Genomic DNA, 20,204 nt, shown 5'->3' on the forward strand with positions numbered 1-20,204 from the left:
GATATAACACTATTCAGGAGTCCTGGGCACTGGTTTAGTATCATGCCTCCTTCCCTCCACAAAGCTCATCAGGATCTGGAAGTGCCACATACAACTTTGGGCAGGGCAGAATAGACAATCTCAGTATCAGCACATCCTGCAAAGATGGGAGGTGAAGGAGAGGTGGGAAAAGAGGTGGGGAAAGGTCCCCACAGGTTTGGCAAGGGCACGGTGGGAGGAGAGGGAAACTAAAGAAGTCTATGAATAAAGAAAAGAAACCATCTGGAAGTTAAAGTGTTTATTGATGTGTTTAAACTTTGTACATTCCCCACAGACCACACTAAGGAGTTTGCAGGTAAATCTGTGCATAGTGGGAAGAGACATGGAAGGGAAAAGAAAGTAAAGTCACAGGAAAAATAGAAAAAATACACCACAGGTTACCAGAACCTCCAGATTTAAAAAAGCCGTGAGCATTAACACCAACTATACAAGCATTACAAAGACATGATGGTGAGTGGAACGATACCCTTTTTGTTCTTCTCAGGGCCTATGCATCCAATTTCCCTTAAAGCAGGCAGTATCCCTTTCTCAACTTATCCCTCTTCTCTCCCCAGTTGAAGTGAACTCCACGTTCATCAGCTCCCAAGGTGCTGATTATTGCAGTGATTTGTCATTTCTGGGCTAAGACCTAAAGCCGTGCCTCTGGCCCAACATCACTGGAAGAGATGCAAAGGCTGAAACCATTGCGTCTCTTTAACTACTTACCATGTTGGTGAGGCAGGAGAGCTGGGGAAAATTAGAAAGTAGTAGCAAGAGGGGGCTGTTAATGCCAGGTGAGTACTGAAGGAAACTGGTTCAAGAACGGAGGATTTAAATTCAATACCAGGAACTTCCAACTCTAGAGCAGAACTGAATCTGAAAGGGGAATGTGCAGACCCCAGTATGCACAAACCATGTTCTAACATTCCACTAGAATAACTATAAACAGAGATGCTAGAAGCCTTTTAACTCCTTGCCTCCAGGGAGTCTTGATTCCTAGAGCCCTACCTGCTAAGCAGCAGGGTGCACACCACTGGCGTATGAGGATGGGTTTTTCTTTTTTTTTTTTCTTTTTTTTTTCTCATTATAAGGAATTTTGTCAGTTACCATTCCAAATTGCTTCCTTGCTTATGCTGTCATAGTTCCTATCCCTAAATTAATCTCTTTGCAACTCCCAGTGAAATTCACTTAAAAAAAAAAAAAAAAAAAAGGAAAAGAAAAAAGAATACTGCTTTATATATAAAAGCCAGAATGACTGAAGAGCCACAACTGTCTCCTTTTTACAAGGTGGGCTGGTACAAATGACCTTCAATATACAGGTGGTCTATCAGAAATAAAAATCAACATTTCCCATTTTATATATATAGAGCTTGTATCAGACAACAGTACAACGGAACTGGTATTTTTCAGATTATTTAAAAAAAAGAAAACTACATCTCAGTCAAATATCTGCAATAGATCCATTTTTCCCATTTAAGGAGATTTATATATCATATTGTTATATTATCATTTCTTCACCCATTTAAAAGAATGGAAATTGCAACTCTACAGTAGTAATTATAGTCTTAATGATCCAGGAGTTCTGAATGTAAGATGAAGTCCTCTTGAAGCAACTGTTGGTCAGTAGTTGATCCAAAACGCTGGACCACTTTGGCCCTCCGCCCTGTTCCTTTTCTGGTCAGGGCTGTTGTATCTTCATCTCTTTTATATCTGCATCTGCTCCAGGTATTTGTAAGTGGGATTCTCGTAGCCATGGTTTTGCATCTTGCTCAGATGCCGCTCTTCTGGGGTAAGCATTGGGTCAACCTTTAGAAAGACCAGATGGTTACTGCTCAGAGGAGGTACTTGCAGGCCTTACTTCATATTAAGTAGAGCTAATTGACAAATGCTAAATAAATACCATGCCGAGTGGTAAACAGAAAAAAAGTTAAATCACAAAAATAATGTGCTTAACAGAATCCCTTGGTCAGGTGTTAATTCCTACTGCCTGCATTTGCTCCTTTGGAGATGTTCTCCCCAGATCTGTAATATGTTAGTTAACATTACAAATTTGGGACCCATTTCTCTCATTAGAGAGGTCATTATAATTTCCCTCATCACTTGATCAAAGGGGAAGAACACCTTGCTTCAGACTCCATTAAGTTGCCATTAGCAGTGTGCATATTGGGAGTTGAAGGATTAAGAAAAAACTGCTTCTCAGTGTTCAGCTTATCACGCTCTTAATAGTTGCTGTATTAGTTGGGAGGACAAATTACTATAGATTGACTGACTGACTCCCCTGCTACAGATATCGCCTGAAAAGCTCATTTACTGTTAAATCCTATCCCGAGCCAGACAGGGAAGCCTAATTGAATTCCTTGTGATAAGCAAATACAACTGTGAAGTGACAGGTCCCAGCATGGCACACTGACAAGTGGTACCTGCATGCTAATAAATAAGCGATGAAGATGTCAGCCTCAACAGAGTTAAGTCCCATCTAGCTAGGAGCAGAGCAGTTGATGTCTTGGCAGCTACTGCCATCTTCGCCCCCTACACACACCATGTGATTCAATGCTGACTATTTTCATACTCTGTGATGGAGCAGGAGTGGTTTCTCACCTCCACAATTCCATGGCTGATGGTCCCATACTGCCTCTTCCTCAGCATCACCAAGCTGATGACTATAACAGTAGCTATGGCAACAGCAATCACCAAAAGCCCAATAAGGGCACTGCTGCTGAAACTGAAGTCATCACGAAGCGAGTTGTCATTATCCTGGAAGGAAGAAAACAATGGAGCAGGTAGAGGAGGAGTGATGTGGGAGTTGCCCTGCTAAATGCAGACCTGAAAGGAGGCCACCAATAAGGTCTTCATCCATCTGTGGTATCGAGGCACGACCAATTATACTTGGCAGTGTAAATATTTCATCCCTTTCTGTCAAAAGGATAACGAACACAAAGTCGTTTCCCCATTTAGGCATTTCTGGACAAGCACTGACTCACACTGCTTTCATACCCCACAAAGCGCTTTTGCAACAAAAGAGTCAAGTTAGCATCTAATGTTTTTACTGTGATCTTCATGCAGAAATGCCATTCTGCATTATGCTCTGCATGACTTGCCATAGCAGCGTCAACACATTGAATCCCTGGAATTCAGCAACATGCAAGAACCAAAATCCAGTTTCAGGAAGTCACCAATCACCAGGTGCAGTAGCCATATACATACCGGCTCGTCCACCAGCCCACCAACACGCTCTGCATTGAAAATCATTTCCTTCACATCAAGAGTTTCATCAATTACCTGAAAACAGTCACAAAAAGCGTTTTATGAAAGGAGCTGTAAGAAACAGGTGGGAGAAGGAGTATGAAACCAGACAAGAGACCTTTAATGAATACAAGCAAGAGCTCAGAACCACCTACCATTTTTCCCCTGCTCTCCAAAGTGTGGGATCTTCTCCAACTTTTAGAGCCAACTGAGCTACTGACTGCAACCATTTGGAAGCCTAGACTACCTCAAACTAAAGACCCGAATTAAAAACCCAGGTCCTGCCTTGGACACAGCATTTCTGTCATGTAACATCTAACTTATGGCTATAGAATGATTCTGAAAGTAGACTCTGAGAAGTCACTTTTATATATATATTTTTAAGCCAGGTAACTGGGGCAAGACAGCTGCCACTATGACCTAGTGAATTTTTTACACTGCATATAAAGCTAATTGCCTACTGGGTCATGTACCTTTACAAGAAGGTGAGATGTACCTTGCTAGGAAAAATATGTGGGAAGGCAGGTGGAATGCAGCAGCATTCAGTGTACTCAGACAGAAAGCTACCTAGCTAAAATAAAGGTGTATCAAAGGGTCTCTGCTTGGGAAAGCAATTACTAAATCAGACATTTCTCCAGCTCAGACTGCCAAAGATCCAGATCTCTCTCCTTCCCTCACCCTCCCACCCTTCTGATGCTAATCAGTATTAAGAGCCTACAATAGTCAGAAAACTGACTCCCCCACACCATATGGATAATGAACACACTGACATTCTGCTAGCAGGAAGGAGACATGGAAATAAGCCACTGCTATTAATTAGTGTCCACGGCAGGCTTTGCTTTACAAAATAAAGGTGGAGGGCTCACCACATTTTCATCCACTTTGTTCTTGCTGTTAATCACTTTTTCTTCAGCGCCAATCAGCCCATCCAACTCTGTCATGCCAGAACCTGCACCAAAAGAGCAAGGCAAGGACCATTAGTCAGCCCTTAGTGACATTTAGGAAGGATTACCTACTCTTTGTAGAGCTGCCATGGCTAGTGCGTTTAACTGCATGGACCGCTGATTATTAAGCTGTCTTCATGCTGTTGTGTCAGAAGGGGAGCTCATAAGCTATGCTACAGTGACAAGTGATTGGGGAGGTTCTGTTAATGAAGGGCAATGAGGTGGCAATGAGAGAAGCAGACAGGACTCACCAAAACAGGCTGAAGTGTAAATCCAGAAATACCATACGGTTAAGTACTGCTGTTAGAATGTCCAAGGCAACATGTAACACAAATTGTGAGCGTGCAATTCCTTTCTGCAAGTGTCAGCCAGGGTCACCACCACCTCAGCATGACCCCACAACGGAAAGGCACATCTCCCCTCTGCTGACAACCAGCACACAGGGAAGACTTTCAACCGCATGGTCAGCATCACCCATTCTTCTGAAATCAAGTACATCAGCAAGCGCCTCGGGAATGAGAATTTCAAGGTCAACCAGCACAGCTCTGTAATGAGTTTCTGTCCCATAGCTGGCACAAGTCCAGAAACAATAAATCCCAAGGCAAAGGAGGAGCAAAGTACTTCACTAGCCTTTGTACCAGAACATCACTCACCCACTTCTAGGCTAAAACTACTACAGGTTGAAGAGAAGAATATCAATTAACAGAAGGCAGCTGCTCTGCATAAACTGTTTTGATCTCAGGCATTTATAGAAAGATCAGATCAATAACAATCTGATGCAAGACACTCTGACCTAACATAACAAGTTAGGAGACTGCAAGTTTTCCATTATCAGTATGGACAATGTAATGTCCTTCACAGCATCTATGCCTCCCTAAAGCAAAAGCAGGAGGACAGTGAAATGTCAGCCCCGCACAACGGGGTCCTTCCAATGAGGAGCATGAGGCAGGGGAAATACCACTACAGCACTTAACACTGACTGCATACACCTCTCCACAAACTGCTGAGCTTGCAGGTTGCCTAAGACATTATGTCAACCCATGCTGAAATTGGCACATGTTCTTTAATGAGATGCAAAGGAAAGGATATTTGGCTCCATGGCAAGTTTTTACTGTGACAAGCTTCTTACTGCGCAAAAATGCCAAGGAAACTAATGTTTCACTCCAACTCCTCCCAAAAGAAGCATCTAGGGTTTTACTGCATCCCTTTTTCCTCTATAGTTCTTTGGAGACAGTAATCAGATTCCAAGCACAGCCAAGACTGCCCATCTGACTTCCCACGGCTGTTGAGGCAGGTCATGTTGTTATGAAAGTCAATGATTTGGATTTTCTGGACAGACCAGAAATAGTTTTTAAAAGAACTACTGTGCCGGCTTTTGGCCTATGGCTGCTTTATTCAATTCTCAGGAGCCAACGTAACAGTCTCCAGGGCTGGGAGTTCAGTTGCTGCACTGAGCTTTGCTATTTGTCACAGTGCGCTGTACCAAATAACAGACCTAGTTCTATGTAGCTCTAAGGCACAGTTTAGATTATATACTTCCTAGGGAAAAAAAAAAAAAGAAAAAAAGAAAAAACAAACTCCACACACACACTCAAAACAGAACTCCCTAGCAGCCCTTTGTGAAATTCAATGAAAAGACGAAGAAGGAAACACAGGATATAATCTTAGTCCCCAAGTCATCAGAAACTCTTTTATTTACCCAAATGGGGAGAGGACCAGTTTATGCTTATAATCTTTAAGTCAACACAGCAGTCATCAACCAAGAATCAAAGTAAAGGCTGTCACAATTCTTTCCAGAGCAGTCAGTGCACTGACTTCGCTGTGAATTGCTCCACAAGAGGGATGAAGGTGACCTTTGTAAAGAACTACTACTGGTAATGAAAACAGTTCAGCTGCCTGGCCTTCACCACATTACAAAGTTATTTGTGCTCATATTAAATGGTTATTAGCAAAACCCTTTACTCTGCTTTGAAATTCTGTACGACATAGTTGGAACCAAAGACAGATGAAAGAAAATGACTGGGTTACTCCCCATGCTCACCTCACGTGCCACTGTTCCGCGAAAGTATTCTGACAATTAGCCTCCCATTTCTGCTCTGGGAACCAAATCTGTTAGCAGATCAGCTGGGCCTGATCTTTACCTGAGGCTGTATCTCTGACAAAGCATTTACCACCAATATTTCTATGTCCATTTTAAGGCCCAGTCGGACCCTTTTTAGCCAGGCACTCTGTTACTGCAGAATCGATAATGAGCTAAAGGAGAAACGTATAATCACACAGGACTTGGCTTGTATGGAGAGATGCTACTTCTGAAAAGGGGATGCTGAGAAGACAAACACAAAGGAATTGCCTACTTTACCTGTCCCAGAGCAGCTGTACTCCATAATACCTATGAGGACAAGTATCTGGGAGACACACCCCATGTCTGGGGGGGCACTCTCATTCCTAGTTTAGTGCTGTTGTTAGGTGGCAAGTACAGATTCCACAGTGTGCAGAATAGCCTCTGGACTATTTACCACCAGCAATGCAAGGTTTATTTTGAGAATTGTTGACCACGAGTACAAATAAAAGAGATATAAAATATGGCATGGCTTCAGACAGACTACTAAGCCCACGTTTTCTTGAGGACAAAGAAACTAATTATGCATTCTAAGGCACCTTGTTAGCCCATCAGAGAGGAAAACACAGAACCAATTGGATATTCAAACTAGCTTATTTCGTTATCACTAGGCCTAAACAAACAAAATAGAAAGTTACTGATCTAAATGAGGGCAGGGAAATGAAAATAAAGGTGAGTATGGAACTAAAATGAAGCTACCAAGCACACAGAGAAGGTAGGAGGGTGATAGAAAGCACTGTGAGGGAGCAGCTTAGAACCAACCTTTTTTCATTGGATGGTACAAATCCGGCTGAGGATCTAGCAGGAGGGAAAACAAAAACAAAAATAGCAGAGAAAGGAGATTAAGAGAGAAAGGAAAAAAGGCTTGCGCATGATTTCTGACTCAGTCCCTGGGAAAGCTTTTAGTCCACAGCTTTCTTTAAGCTCAGGACTCTGTTCAAGCATTTTTAAAATAAATACACACGCACACGCCAGATGTCAACACCCGCTGATAAAAAAAATATAGATACATATTGAAAGAAAAAAAAAATCCTGTGGCGCTTCAGCAGGTCACGGCACAAAGGTTTACATGAGAACATTTTGGTTAAGGATTGACAATGGATTTCAGAATCAAGCCACAAAGCAAAAATTTAACACTCCCTGCAAAATGGAAGATACCAAGCAGCCTTGCAACGAACAGAATCAGGAAATCAAGAGAGCAGCTCAGTGCAAAGTACAAGCAGCACTGCCTCTGCCAAATGGACGGAGTCTGAGGAGTACTGCTGGGGCTACTGCTTTGCTCTTAACTGACCCAAAGGGATGGAGCATCCTGTGCCACTGACCTGAGCTACCAGTTAAGAAAAAGTGCCTACATTTTGTAAAAACAAGTGAACCCAAGTTTCCAGTTCTACATACCTTCATTTTCAGGCAAGGCTGGGAAGGTTTTCACCTGGAATGGACGGAAAGGTTTGCCCTCCAGGGGAATTTCTTCGCTTTCCTCAGAGCTCACTCTGACATCCACCTGAGATTCAGAAATGGAGGATGTGAACTGATCCATGTCTGCACGTTGCTCCTGAAGCAGCTCATCTAGAAAGAATCAGAGGAAATCTTACAGGGACTGCATGAAGCCTGGCAAGAACAGGAAGGGGCACAGATGGTTTGAACCTAGCTGATGCAGGGCTGCAATACTGTTCTGGGTTGCCAGGATATCTTATCTTTTATGCTTTCAAGTCTCAGCTGGAATCCTCAGTAAAGGCGCTGGCTGGAAAAACATGTTAATAAGGGCCCAGAGGTTTGATGTGGCTAGAGGTTTTGGCAAGAAGGGATTAAAATCCTATAAAACAGGAACGCATTGTCTTTTTATGGATCTTTCTTCATCTGCTTTTGAAGGAGAGCTTTGCTATTCCAACTGTTGCTGACTTTTCTTATGCTGACAGTGAAGTTCTTAGCACAAGCTATTCTCACTGCATTGTAAAACCGAGGGAATATCTGCCCTGAAGTACCTACACCTAGACCCAAGTGCCTATTGCTAAGGGTATCTTCAAGGGTGCTAGCAATCTTTTTGCAATCTACTTCACTTGAAATACGAGATCCTAGTCTAACACTGTGGCACGGGGGCTGGCACACAGAGACACTTACCAATCTCATCCTGGATTTCTTCAGCCACATATGGCACCTTGTAGAGCAGAGACAAGCTTTGATTCATCCGCTCCTCAATCACATGGAGATGTGTCATCACCTGCAAATGTACAAGAATGTGTTGGGAGTGGGCAAAAGCTGCCAGTCACTTGACTGGTACTGATACTCCACTTATTTAATAACAAATCTACTACTGGTGGGTTTGCCATGACAGACAACAGAATGAGACCATTCTGTTGGCCCATCTAGTTCAATACTCTGACTGATGCCTTCCAACACTTCATACTTCACTGGAACTGGCTATTTGTACATGGCTCTTTTAGTATTTTGGGAAAGGCTGGGGAAGAGAAAGAGGATTCAGCTGACTCTTGCTGTAACCAGCCCTCTGTTAGAAGCACTGAACCTGGTATTTTCATAATCCATTGCATACAGTGACTACACATTAAGTGCTTTATTAAAATGGATTACCATTCCTGCTTACTAAAAAAAAAAAAACAAACCTGCAAAGGGACCAGACAATATTATTTATCACCTCTGTTTTCAGAACAAAGGTGCCTTTGTTCTGCACAGTGGCATTGCGTATGTCTGACACCCATTACAGCCCCCACTTGCAACAGCTTTCTCCCTTCGTTTGAGACATAAATCCAAACCTTATGCAACCTCAAATCACTTTTTCCTAGCATATTAAATTCATTGGTGAAGTCAAACCTGACCTGCAGAGGGTGCTGCATAATCAGGGATCATGCAGACCAAGAAACACATTAACAGTCAAATATTAGAGAAAGCTAAGGAGTTGAATGGACCTGTTTTATAGTCTGACGTGTACCTGACCTTTAAGAGCAAGGATGAAAGCAATTTAATTTTACATGTGGCAGCTTGTCAATCAAAAGAATCGATTGAGGAGCTTAAAGTGCATCTGAAAAGTAAAGCGAATGGAAATTGAACTGTACCACCCACATCCCTCGCATGTCGATTTGTTGACACTGCAGCCTTCAGAATGAATTAAGGACTGTTTAGGTTTTGGCTTAAGAATACAGTTCACACACTCCCCCCCTTGGGCTTTGGCAGCATTAGAACAAAGGGTCAGGGTGGACTGCATCTGATATGCTAAACTGTCTGTGAAAATGCTATTGTATATTCTGTATCATGAGCCAAACATCAGTTTGTAAATATCGCAGTTACACCATTATATCTGAGGGTGTGCAGCTCAATCAGAAAGCAAGAATCAGTGGCAGAAAAACAGAGACAAAAGTGAAAGGTACACCACTATCACCTAGCACCTGGAATCAGCATGAAACCCATGTGATCAGGCATCTCCAGGTGTGAAGTTTACTTCTGGACAGTAAATGCAATGTTACTGTACGCCTCACCAGAGATGACATGAACAGACTCTAGTCCCAGTCTTACTCTTAAACCACAGTATTTCTATCTATTGCTTAGACAGCTGAGTAGTAATAAAGCATTTTTTCTTTCCATTTGGCAGCACTGGGTGTGCTCAATTGCATTGTCTCCTTGCAGCTCTCCATTCGTTTTGGCTCTTGCAGATCTTTCATACGCTAAAGAATTAAAAGACATTTCAAAGCAGTGGACCAGCCACAAACTGGGGCTGGTAAAATGCAGATTACATATCTAAAGCTATAACAACCGAGCAGTCAGTTCTCTCTACTTCTCTCTGAACTTGTGAAAGGACATGCCCTTCTGAACAATCTTTTCATGTTAACACGCCATTCTTAATTTGTATCTTAGCTGGAAATTTCAGTACATCTTTCACCATTTTAAGAGCAGCGTTTTAAAAACAGGTATCAGGAGATAACCCAGAAGCTTTGTATCTGCATCTATTCTTACAATTACAGTGGCCAGGTTTGACACCCATTTGAAGCAGCATATTCACATACGCTATCCAGAAAAAGGAAAGTGACTTATTGGGTATTCAGGAGTAAAATGTAATGCAACAAGACAAAATAAACTCATCAAAACAGACCTTTGAATAAAGCTAGGAATGATGATAAACTGCTTGGCAAGGGTTATGCATGGAAACAAGGCAAGAACTCTGCAGAGGCACAAGGGAATTCCCACATACCCAAAACACAGTTATGAAGAACAGAGCTAATGAAATTTAGACAGAAGGCCTTGAAAGAAATGAAAGACAGAAGGTCTTGAAAAGGTCATTTAGACAGAAGGTCCTGAAAGAAATTAAAGTGTGTTCAAAGATGACCAAGTCCCCAGCAAATAATTTCATGGATGCTCGACAGAAGGAAACACAAAAGTGACACCAAACTAGTTCTAATCCCTGGACTTGCTACTGTGAGCAGCAATAATCCACAGCTAAAACCAGATGTTCCAAGGCAGTATCTCAATCCTCAGATTTTTAACACCGAGTCATGTACCAAGGAAAATGGTACAGAGTATCTGGTGACAGGCAATATGCAGACAGAATGGGAGATCTCTACACAAGTATGTCAAGTTGCTATAGTACCCAGCAAATTAGTGTAAGGACTTGACACATGCCTTCTAGAGTCTCTGAGAGCCACTGCTGGATAACAATGCCTCTCTTGATAGAAACATTCTCATACCTGAGATTTCATCTGTGCAGCCTTTTCTGGGTCAACTGCCAGGACGTGCTGGTAATGGCGGATGGTGTGCAGCCGGTCCTTGTTCTCAGCACGAACATAGCGCTTCAGAGCTTGCAGGATGCGGTGGGGCTGTGGGATTTAGGGAAGGAGTTCAAATCCATTTGATTCAAATAAAAATCACAACTGAAATACAGCACTTGAGACATAAGCCTGCTTTGCTACTGGACAGATTTGTGCTAACCTCTTACGTAATTTCCCTTTACCCTAAGCCTGTTTGACTCAGAACACTGTGCCCTGTGAGCACTAAACAAAGTGGAGGGATTTTAAACAGACAGAAAGTAGAGTGAGTCAATTAGGAGACCCACCGCTTGTTCAGCAGGAACAGCCATGATGGGAAAAAGCTCTACTGGGAACCTATTCCCAGCTTCTTCCCCAGCAGGCCACAGTCAGTTTTCTCACCAAGCCATTCCCAGCACTACCCCACTGTAAAATATCCATGCAAAGGAACTCACCCGTGGTGGGTCAGCCTGCAGGGCAGCCAGGTAGTTCTCCAGAGCAATCCGACGTCGATCATTCAGCATGGCTTCCACACGAGCCAGGTGAGTCTCCACAAGCTGCTGCTTCTCACTTGCTGCCTCTTTCTCCAGAGATTTAACCATTGCCTGGAAGTGCTGGAACAGGGAACAGAGTCTGAATGAAACACTGTATGCGTCAGTATCTCTCACTCATGGACCTCCTTAAAATAAATGGAGTCTGTCACATTGCACATCTGAGACGTTTAGAGAGGGGAACTGACAGATGCTGATGCAGATTTCACATTTGCAAATTAAATAATGACAATTTACCTTCCAAACTTCCTTCACAATCCATTTCAAAGATCTGAAGAAGGCATATGGCCTTGCAGATAAAGACCATTTTTGAGGTAGGAAACCCAAACTGTGCTGAATGAATGCCACAGTATTAACTCTTTCCCTCAACTTTGTAAAACATGAACAAGATAGATCCCTTCACCCTACAGACATTAATCTGAATTCACAGAACTCAAAGGTATCGCATATGGGTCTTTTCATCAGCATGCCTTCAGATCAAATCTCTATATATGCTATTGGAAAGGTCATAACAAGCACCTCCAAACAAACTACAAGAGTCCATTAAGTGCTGCTGTATTTCATCAGACAATGGAAAACTCTTTTTGACTTGTACAGATTTCAAAAGGTAGCTAATGCTAAATAATGTAGAGAGAAAACTGTGTTCCAGGATAAAATCCAAAGTGAGCTTATGAACTGGAGTCAGTCACTTAGCTGTATACTGGTTTGAGGAACTTCACCTCTTTGTCACGGCCTCTAACAATCCCATACAAAGCATATCCCTGATTAACTTCATAGCCTAACTGAACTGTAATCATAAGACAGAAGATTGGCATTTTGGCAGCAAACCAGCTTTATCTGCTGTCTAAGTGGTTTTCACTAAGTCTGCCCAAACAGGAAATGTGTGTCCAGAGAGTCAGGGCCAATCTGAACTGGGCTGGGAGGCCACTGGTTAGTGCAATGCAGGCCAAAGGTCTAAGGTTACAGTTTGGCTCTGCTGTTGCTAGGCTCAGGAGATGAGATAGCTTCCTACTACTTGGCTTGGGAAAGGACCTGGCACAGTAACAGATCATCTCCAGCTTTAAGAACAAAACATGCAATTCAATCAAATCTCCTCTAAAAGGCAACTGCTGACAGAAGAGGAAAGATATTCTTCCATTTCAGTCATCTTTTAGCTTAGAATACGAGCATCTCTCATTTAGTTTATTGACAAGATGAAGGCCAAGAACCAGTAGCTTTTTTCTTTAGGTCCTTCAACTCCTACCTGAATGAGAGTCTGTCTTTCTGCCTTGGGGAGATTTACGGCTTGGTGTTCTGCTTCCTCCCATTCCTTCTTCACCTGGACAAGAAAAGGACAGAACATATCACCACAACACAAATTTATGTCCAATTTTTGGAGAAGTGAAAATCTAACTGCCACAGCGTGGTTATGTTGTAAGAAACTCACAGAAGCTGGTGACTGGAAAGAAAAGACATTTTGCCACCAATTTGTCCATAAGAACATGAACAGCAACTATGCAGGGCAGTAAAAAAAAAAAAAAAAAAAAAAAGGCTAAAGCTGGATACTCACCCTGTCCATGCGGTTGTGGTGTCTGACCTCCAGCTGCTCCTTTGCCTTCTGGAAGCGAGCATGTTCGTTGTCATCAGCGGGGGTTTCAAAGTACACATCCACATCGTCAGTTGGCACTGCAAAGAGAGGGTACGGGTAAGTGGGGGCTCAGAAATCTGTGGTCCTGGATTGTAAGAGACAGGTAGGGAGAGGAATCTCCATGCCTGCAGCATTAACAATCTGGCAGGCTGAGCTTACTGAACCACCACCTACCAAGAGTCCATTTTTGTATCTCTAAGCTGCCAATTTACTGCACAACACCAGTTAGTTACATCATCCCAAACACAGTAATGCACTGCGGCAACCAGCACCTGTTCAGTCTTCTCATTAGTTCTGAGACGAGCATTATTCAGCTCCAGCAGCAGAATGACTCGGATTGCAGAATAAAGAACTTTTATTTTTTTTCCTCTTCCCTTTCACATTGGCTTTGGATAGTTTAAATGACATTTTGTGCATTAGCTGTTCACTGACAAGCTGGCTCCAGACATCATTAATGTGATTAGGGAGCTTGACAATAAATCTGCACAAAACACTACCCAATATTTTACACTTCAAACCTACCTTCTCTACCAGATGCACCATACAGAATAACAGGCAATGATATTAGACAAGACAGCAACAGGAGGAGGCTCAGTGAGACAAATTGACTTGTCCAATAATCTGGACGGCTTGTATCTTTAAGACATTCAAATCCAACAAGGGGAGAAATAAAATTTTAGAACTGACAGTTACAAGCGCCTGCGAAATCCACAACAGGAGGTCTGTGCTTGCTCCACACGCTGCAGTTCGAGAAAAGCTGAACCAAGGTTCTCTGCTACGATTTTAGACACTACACATCGCGGAGCTCTTTCTCAAAGGATCTGTGGCAAACAGGATGCACTCTGTTACTGCCCTTTAACAGAGGGCAGAAAGGGAAAATTAAGGCAACCCTTCAAACATTTTATTAATTTGGGTAGATAAAATCTGTGACATCACTGAAAGGCAGAATGCTTCAGAGAAAAAAAAATCTTTATGCTTTAGCATGAATGAAGGCTAAGAGTTTAGCTCTGGAATCCACAATCCTCTGTCCTAACTAGGGAAGGAGGAGTGGAAAAGGGGAAAGAATTACCGCATGAAATACTGGCGACATACAACATAGGCATTATTGTTGTGCGCAAGGACAATGACAGACCAGCACTGTACTCTGGGCCTACTCATGGCAGTTCTGAACCAGGCTTTGACACAGAGAACTCTTTCCAGCCCCAAATCCCTCTGTAACAGGACAAACTTTTGTACAAAAAGCTCCTGACATCCGCATCTTTTATTTCATCACTTCAGTTAGATCAGCCCAATCTAAAGCACTTGCATGAAGCCCATTTTGTAAACAGGATTATGGCTGTATAGTCAGACTGCCAAGCCCCAGATAACACAAAAAGCCTTTCAAAAGGCTTTAATGGTAGCTGAAGTGGAAGTGCTGGAGTTCAACAATAAGATTAATAAGGAGGTTAAAATGTTTTTGGTAGTTTTATCATCTGACATAAAAGCCAGTTGAAATTGGTGCCAAAAACCTCAAGCTCTCAAAAATGCAGGGATTGAGTCACGATTCATATTTCAAACTGAGCTGAAAGTGGGAATCTGAATTCTGTACTACTTCACTGATGTTTGCCTAAAATATAATAGCAAGAGAACGCCTACTACCAGGAGAATGGCGAGTAGCAGCTTGCTTTTCAGGACTGACTAGTCAAACACATGCACGGTAATATAACTGGGGAAAGCAAGTGCTTTCTTCCACATACTTGGGGAAAAAAAAAAAAAAGCCAGTTACACAAAGAGGCAAGCTACATGTTTTCATAACAAGAGGGTAGAGACAGCCCCCGGTCCCTGCGATAAATCCAGAAGATAACTAAGCCCTTGGTAAGAGCTGCAAACCAACTGTGAGCACAGAAAGAATACATCCAGAGCCACCTTCCCCAGGAAAGTCAAACCTAAAGACCTCGAGAAGCAGAGACAAGAGGAGACTGCTGCAAAAGGACAGACACCAGAACCAAAAGGATGGGCTATACACGTATCCTCTCTTGACCCAGGCAAGGAGGAGGAGACACCAAACGCCAGACAGACAGTGGCTAGCTGCAAAAGGGCCAGTGGGAGGCAGGACTTACTCATCTTTTTACACACAGCCATACAATACTCCTCTGACTCAAAATTGTTCCTGTTGCCTCCGCAGCCTCCATATATAAAGCGAATGCACTTTCTCTTGTTAGGGTCGAAGTACCAACGAGGCATCACAGCCCGGCAGGGCCCTGTCATCGCCTCCTGGGAGCAGACAGCTGTGTGGAGACGGGTTAGAACATGAGCTAGTGAGGAGCACAGGCCTCGCCAAGCGACTTACAAAGCAGTGGTGGCTCTAGTTCACACCTTCCTCCGGGCACCTGTGCCAGCCTCAGCATCACTACTTCAAAGCCCTTCAAAGGGCTTGTGTCCGTTTTGGGGGGATTTGTAAGGTTTTACTAGTGTCCATCACAAAGGTTGCCAGCACTACTCAGGGAAGGGCCTGCACGTCCTGCTTTGAGGCAAACGTGCAGCAGCCGTTGTCTCAACATGGAGCTTTCATCTGCAAGAGTGATTCCACATTAGCTAGTGGCAGAAACAGCAAGGATCTCTTTTGCTGATGCTGAAGTTATGTCTTGAGTGTCCCAATGGTAGAGCCTCCACTGTATAAAACCAACATGATGGAAAGAAAACCCATTAGGGCTGCTTAAAGCATTCAGTGATGTCCTGTTCCACTGCACTCTGCCTGGATAGATGCTTCACATCTTACAGGTGAGGTATAAAAGCAAGTGAGAAGGCAGGCTAAGCACAAGGAACACGATCGCCATGACAATCAGAGCTGTTAGGTTTTCAAGTTTTGAAACATCTACACAGTAAATACTGAAACTCCAGGTAGCCATGGCATGTGGGCTGCTTTACAATAAGCAGGCAATATGAGCCGCTGGGTTATTTTGAGGCAAGAGAACAGATACACTGTGTAAGTTAGCAAATGTTCACAGCACTTTGAGAAAACAGACTGCGTACCCCCGAAACAGACACCCCATTCAAATGGTTCCAAGTCTGTTTCGACATCTGCAGATTTGTAACAGTCCTGTACATATATGATCTAAGCCGTGTTTCAGCAAGTGAAATTATCTGCAGCATGCTGGCGATTTACCAGCAAGATGCAAGAACTGCTGGCAACAATTCACTGATCTGTAGCTAATTGAATTTCATTCCCTCTCCCCATCCTCCTTCCTCTGCAGATACTTCTACACGCAAAGGATAGGGCAGTGTAACACTGAAGCACCACACAATCAGCAGATGCCCTCTGCAATGGCACATACTGCTTAACAAAAGCTACTGGAAATGCTTATATAATAAAAGTGAGGCAATTGTGCTAATTTTCTTTCTTTCAAGAAGAAGGGTTTATGCAAAGGGTATTATTGTTTAACATGGAGACTAGAAGGGGAGCACCAAGTATATTCCTCAACCTCAAATGGCCAGAGGGCACCTTTAACGCCATTTCTGCAAAATATTCCCCCACACTTTAAGCTTCCTTTTTGTAATCTGGATATAAAACACCAAATTCAAGGCAATCACCCAAAATTAGGGATTCGTACTGTACCCCAAATGCCTCCTTAAGATTTTCCAAAATTAGCAGATGCAGATATTATTTTCTGACTCAACACTGCACCTTCATGGAGGTGCCTGTTCTATGTGCCAAACACTGGGCTTTCTGCCAGCAGAACTGCTGTTTATCTAGAAACATATGGCCCATGCTCTAGAGAGTTAATTTCAACACTTGAAACATAAGCATCATCAGCTTTCCTCTGTTTGCTAACTTATCTGGCAAATAAAACTTCCAAGTGGCATTTATTGACTTCATCAGAAACCTATCGCCAACTGACAGCAAACAAGAATACAAGGAACCGAGCGGCCTGTAGGCTAGAATGTGACTTACATTTCATATCGCTGCTAACTTCTTTTTCAGAAACAGCCTTGTCACTAGGCTCTGTAGTGGTCTCTTCAGTGTAGTCATCTACTTTGTAGCTATCATAATAGTAATCACGATCCTCCACCACGTCCTCTTCTTCCTCCCCTTCATCTTCTTCATCTTCATCTTCCTCCACAGCTGTTCCTGTGAAATCTTCTACACCTGCCTCTGTAGGGAACTCACTGAAGGGATACAGTTAAGTTAGGGGAGTTAAGCTAATGCTAACCACTTTGTAGCCAAGCTTTGATGTAACAGAATAATGATTCTCTTTTCATCTGCTTTAGAAACACAAGAGATGGGAAAATAAATGTACCAATTGTTGATCAGCCCATCAGCTGCAGCAATGGGACTTCTCCTGTTACAGACATGCCTGCTCTTACAGGCTAGAGAGCTACTCTGTGCCTCTGGCTTAGTGGGGGTTCCTAATATGTTTTTTAACAGTTCCTTTTCAGTAAGTGAAAGCCTAAAATGCTTGGGATTACAAACCTATTGTAGCAATCAGTCCTTTTGACTGGCTAAGGATGGAAGGAAGGGGCTGTTTAGCTCCAGTAAAAGGAGCATTACAAAGTCAACCTTCTACAAGGTTTTTTCGTGTTCAGGATGCTCCTCTGGGAAATTCAAGAGCACAGAAATTCTCTCAGTCCTCACCACCATGGAGTCACTGCATGAAATTGGTGACAGCAACTTCCCGTAGAGCTGCTAACATCCACGCCAGCAATCAGAACCTCACCTTTTATAAACATCATAGTCTTCATCCTCATCTTCATCCTCCTCCTCTTTGGACAGAGCCTCATCCACAACTTTTGTCTGAGGACAGCATACATATTCTGTTCCGTGGAACTGGTCTACTCCACAGGGCAGCAGCATGCCATAACTGTGCAGGATCATCCCTTCTGTCAGGCACGCCTGAAAGAGGAGCCCACATGCATCACTTCAGCGTTAGGCTCTTACGTTGGATATAGCCAACATTTGCCTACAAGAGGTCCCAAGGATGCTACCAATAGTCTACATTTCACAGAAAAAACGCGATAGCAACACAAGACCTAAGTCTGAACACTAAAGACAAATGGATTTGAGACTTGAAGCGTAAAAAAAAATCCCCAGAAAAGTCAGGGTCAGAGCCTTGCAGTGCTTCCTGGTGTTCACGCACCAACCCTAACAGCCCGTCCCTACCAACTGCTGGCTTGTCAGCCTGAGTTCTGGAAATATAACGAGGCGTTTTGTGCCAACTCGAGGGAGAGAGCACTTGGAAAGAAGAGAACTGCTGTTTGCTTTTCTGGGCTGGCCATTTCATTAAACTTTATCTATTAAACTTTACATTGCAGTAAATGAGTAATTGCTCAAATGCACTTTGTGTCAGGATTATTTTAACACGCTGTAGATGAAAATCAATTGGATAATTCAAGAAAAAGCCCAATGCAAACTGTGATTAAACATTATGTCTATATACTTCTCTTGAACTACGGAAATATATTGTTTTGTGGTGCCCCCCAGAAAGGAATGGAGTAAGAAAGGCTTTGTTATGCACATCAGAACTCTTTTGTGTTTTGTCTTGTTACAGCACGGATATAAAATGAGCCAAATATTTCTGGAAAAGTTCTCCAATTATGTTGAAAGCAAATGATTTTAAAATTTTCTGAACGTAAGCAAGTTCGTCCTCAATTAAAAAGCAATTCCCCTAACACAGCTTTATTATGATAGGCTTTTGCTCCCAGTAAGTTACAGAAATACAAGTGTAATCGTTGCATCTGTAACGCCTATTTACTAGCACTGTCACAATTAAACATTGTGTTGCTCTTTCTACAAAACAGAAAACACGTGCATTTAGTCACAATCTTGTTTTTCTTACTCCCAGCTGAAATAGGTGTGCAGAGAATTTGCAACATTTTCACTAGTCAGATAAAACAAACAAACAAAAACATCAAAAAAAAACCCAAGGGCTAGATTTATTCTGAGAAGATAATCCATCCCTTATGTAAAACCTCCACTAATCATCACAACATAACTCACATTGCACTCTAAACCAAATCCCCAGCAGTGGCACCACCAACATTAATGCAAAATGTGCAAGACAATTACAAAACATCCTACAACCACAGAGGCCCTCCACCCTGGGGAAAAGGATGAGCCACTGCTTAGTGATATATTCCAGGGGCCTGATTTCAATTCCTAGCTCCATCCTAAATATGATCTTCAGCAAGCTACTTAGGACAGCTTTTCAGGAGTGGAAAATAACTCAGCTAGCTACACACTTTTTTTAAGTTGAGTTCTTTTAAACATTTTTTCATTTATCTCCGCCTCAGTCCATAGACTACAACATGGGAATATGAGACCCCAGAGATAAACATTGTTATGCTCCAGTACTCCAAGCATCTGAGTAGACAGATCCAGAGTAAATATTCTTGCCAAAGCAGCTCAGTTACCTCTTTTGCTACTGTGTGCCAGTGCTGATGACTTTCACACACATCCATCCGCTCCTTGTGGAAGAATCGGCACTTCTCCGGGACCAGCAGGACATCGCTTACAAACTCGCCCACTGAAAAACAAGAAATGCCCCCAGGACAGTGAACAAGAGTCCATTTGTCCCATCACAAACATCCAGCTTCAAACAGAAGACAAAGCCAGTATCAGAGGTGCCCAAAGTCCACTGCTGTTAGTGCCTTTAAGGTCTGCCTAAGGCATATTCTTTCCGGACCCAGCAGCTATCTATGCTAATTTAGTGGAAAATCAGAGCCTCAGAGCTTCCAAAATGAAAACAAGAGAAGGGGCCAATGGCTGACACATTATGCAAAGCCTAAGGCTGAACTGAAAGCAAAGTTTACGATGCAAGTCAGTGAATTGTTCAAGGAACAGGCAGGATTGACTGAAGCAATTTCATGCAAATCTTTGAAAACATCGCATCTGCATACGGAAGTTTTCAAACCACTTAATCATCAATTTCTAAATGAGCTGTATCAAACCAAAGCCAGCTCATGCTGCCTGTTGTTGTA

The 20,204-nt window shown here is 42.7% G+C and overlaps 1 protein-coding gene across 11 annotated transcripts in view; it reads right to left on the reverse strand.

The window, feature by feature from the left end:
* Window positions 1-262: 262 nt before the first annotated feature.
* The window catches only part of APLP2 (amyloid beta precursor like protein 2), a 47,995-nt gene continuing 28,053 nt past the window's right edge, over window positions 263-20,204 (reverse strand). For 3 of the 11 annotated variants that reach the window (XM_084495907.1, XM_084495901.1, XM_084495910.1), the window contains exons 4-17: window positions 19,638-19,750; window positions 17,945-18,120; window positions 17,182-17,396; window positions 13,173-13,288; window positions 12,867-12,941; window positions 11,528-11,686; window positions 11,016-11,144; window positions 8,443-8,542; window positions 7,720-7,890; window positions 7,087-7,122; window positions 4,128-4,210; window positions 3,223-3,297; window positions 2,617-2,772; window positions 263-1,824 (exon numbers count right to left, since the gene is read on the reverse strand). In XM_084495907.1, coding sequence (XP_084352033.1) covers window positions 1,723-1,824; window positions 2,617-2,772; window positions 3,223-3,297; window positions 4,128-4,210; window positions 7,087-7,122; window positions 7,720-7,890; window positions 8,443-8,542; window positions 11,016-11,144; window positions 11,528-11,686; window positions 12,867-12,941; window positions 13,173-13,288; window positions 17,182-17,396; window positions 17,945-18,120; window positions 19,638-19,750 — 1,706 coding nt within the window. In that variant the 3' untranslated portion in view covers window positions 263-1,722. Of the gene's footprint in view, window positions 1,825-2,616; window positions 2,773-3,222; window positions 3,298-4,127; window positions 4,211-7,086; window positions 7,123-7,719; window positions 7,891-8,442; window positions 8,543-11,015; window positions 11,145-11,527; window positions 11,687-12,866; window positions 12,942-13,172; window positions 13,289-15,349; window positions 15,518-17,181; window positions 17,397-17,944; window positions 18,121-19,637; window positions 19,751-20,204 lie in introns of all 11 variants that reach the window. The other 8 variants (XM_084495900.1, XM_084495906.1, XM_084495909.1 and 5 more) reach the window with 6 other exon arrangements.

The sequence above is a fragment of the Aythya ferina genome, assembly GCF_964211825.1.
Source record: "Aythya ferina genome assembly, chromosome: 22".
In the NCBI taxonomy this organism is placed as follows: domain Eukaryota; kingdom Metazoa; phylum Chordata; class Aves; order Anseriformes; family Anatidae; genus Aythya; species Aythya ferina.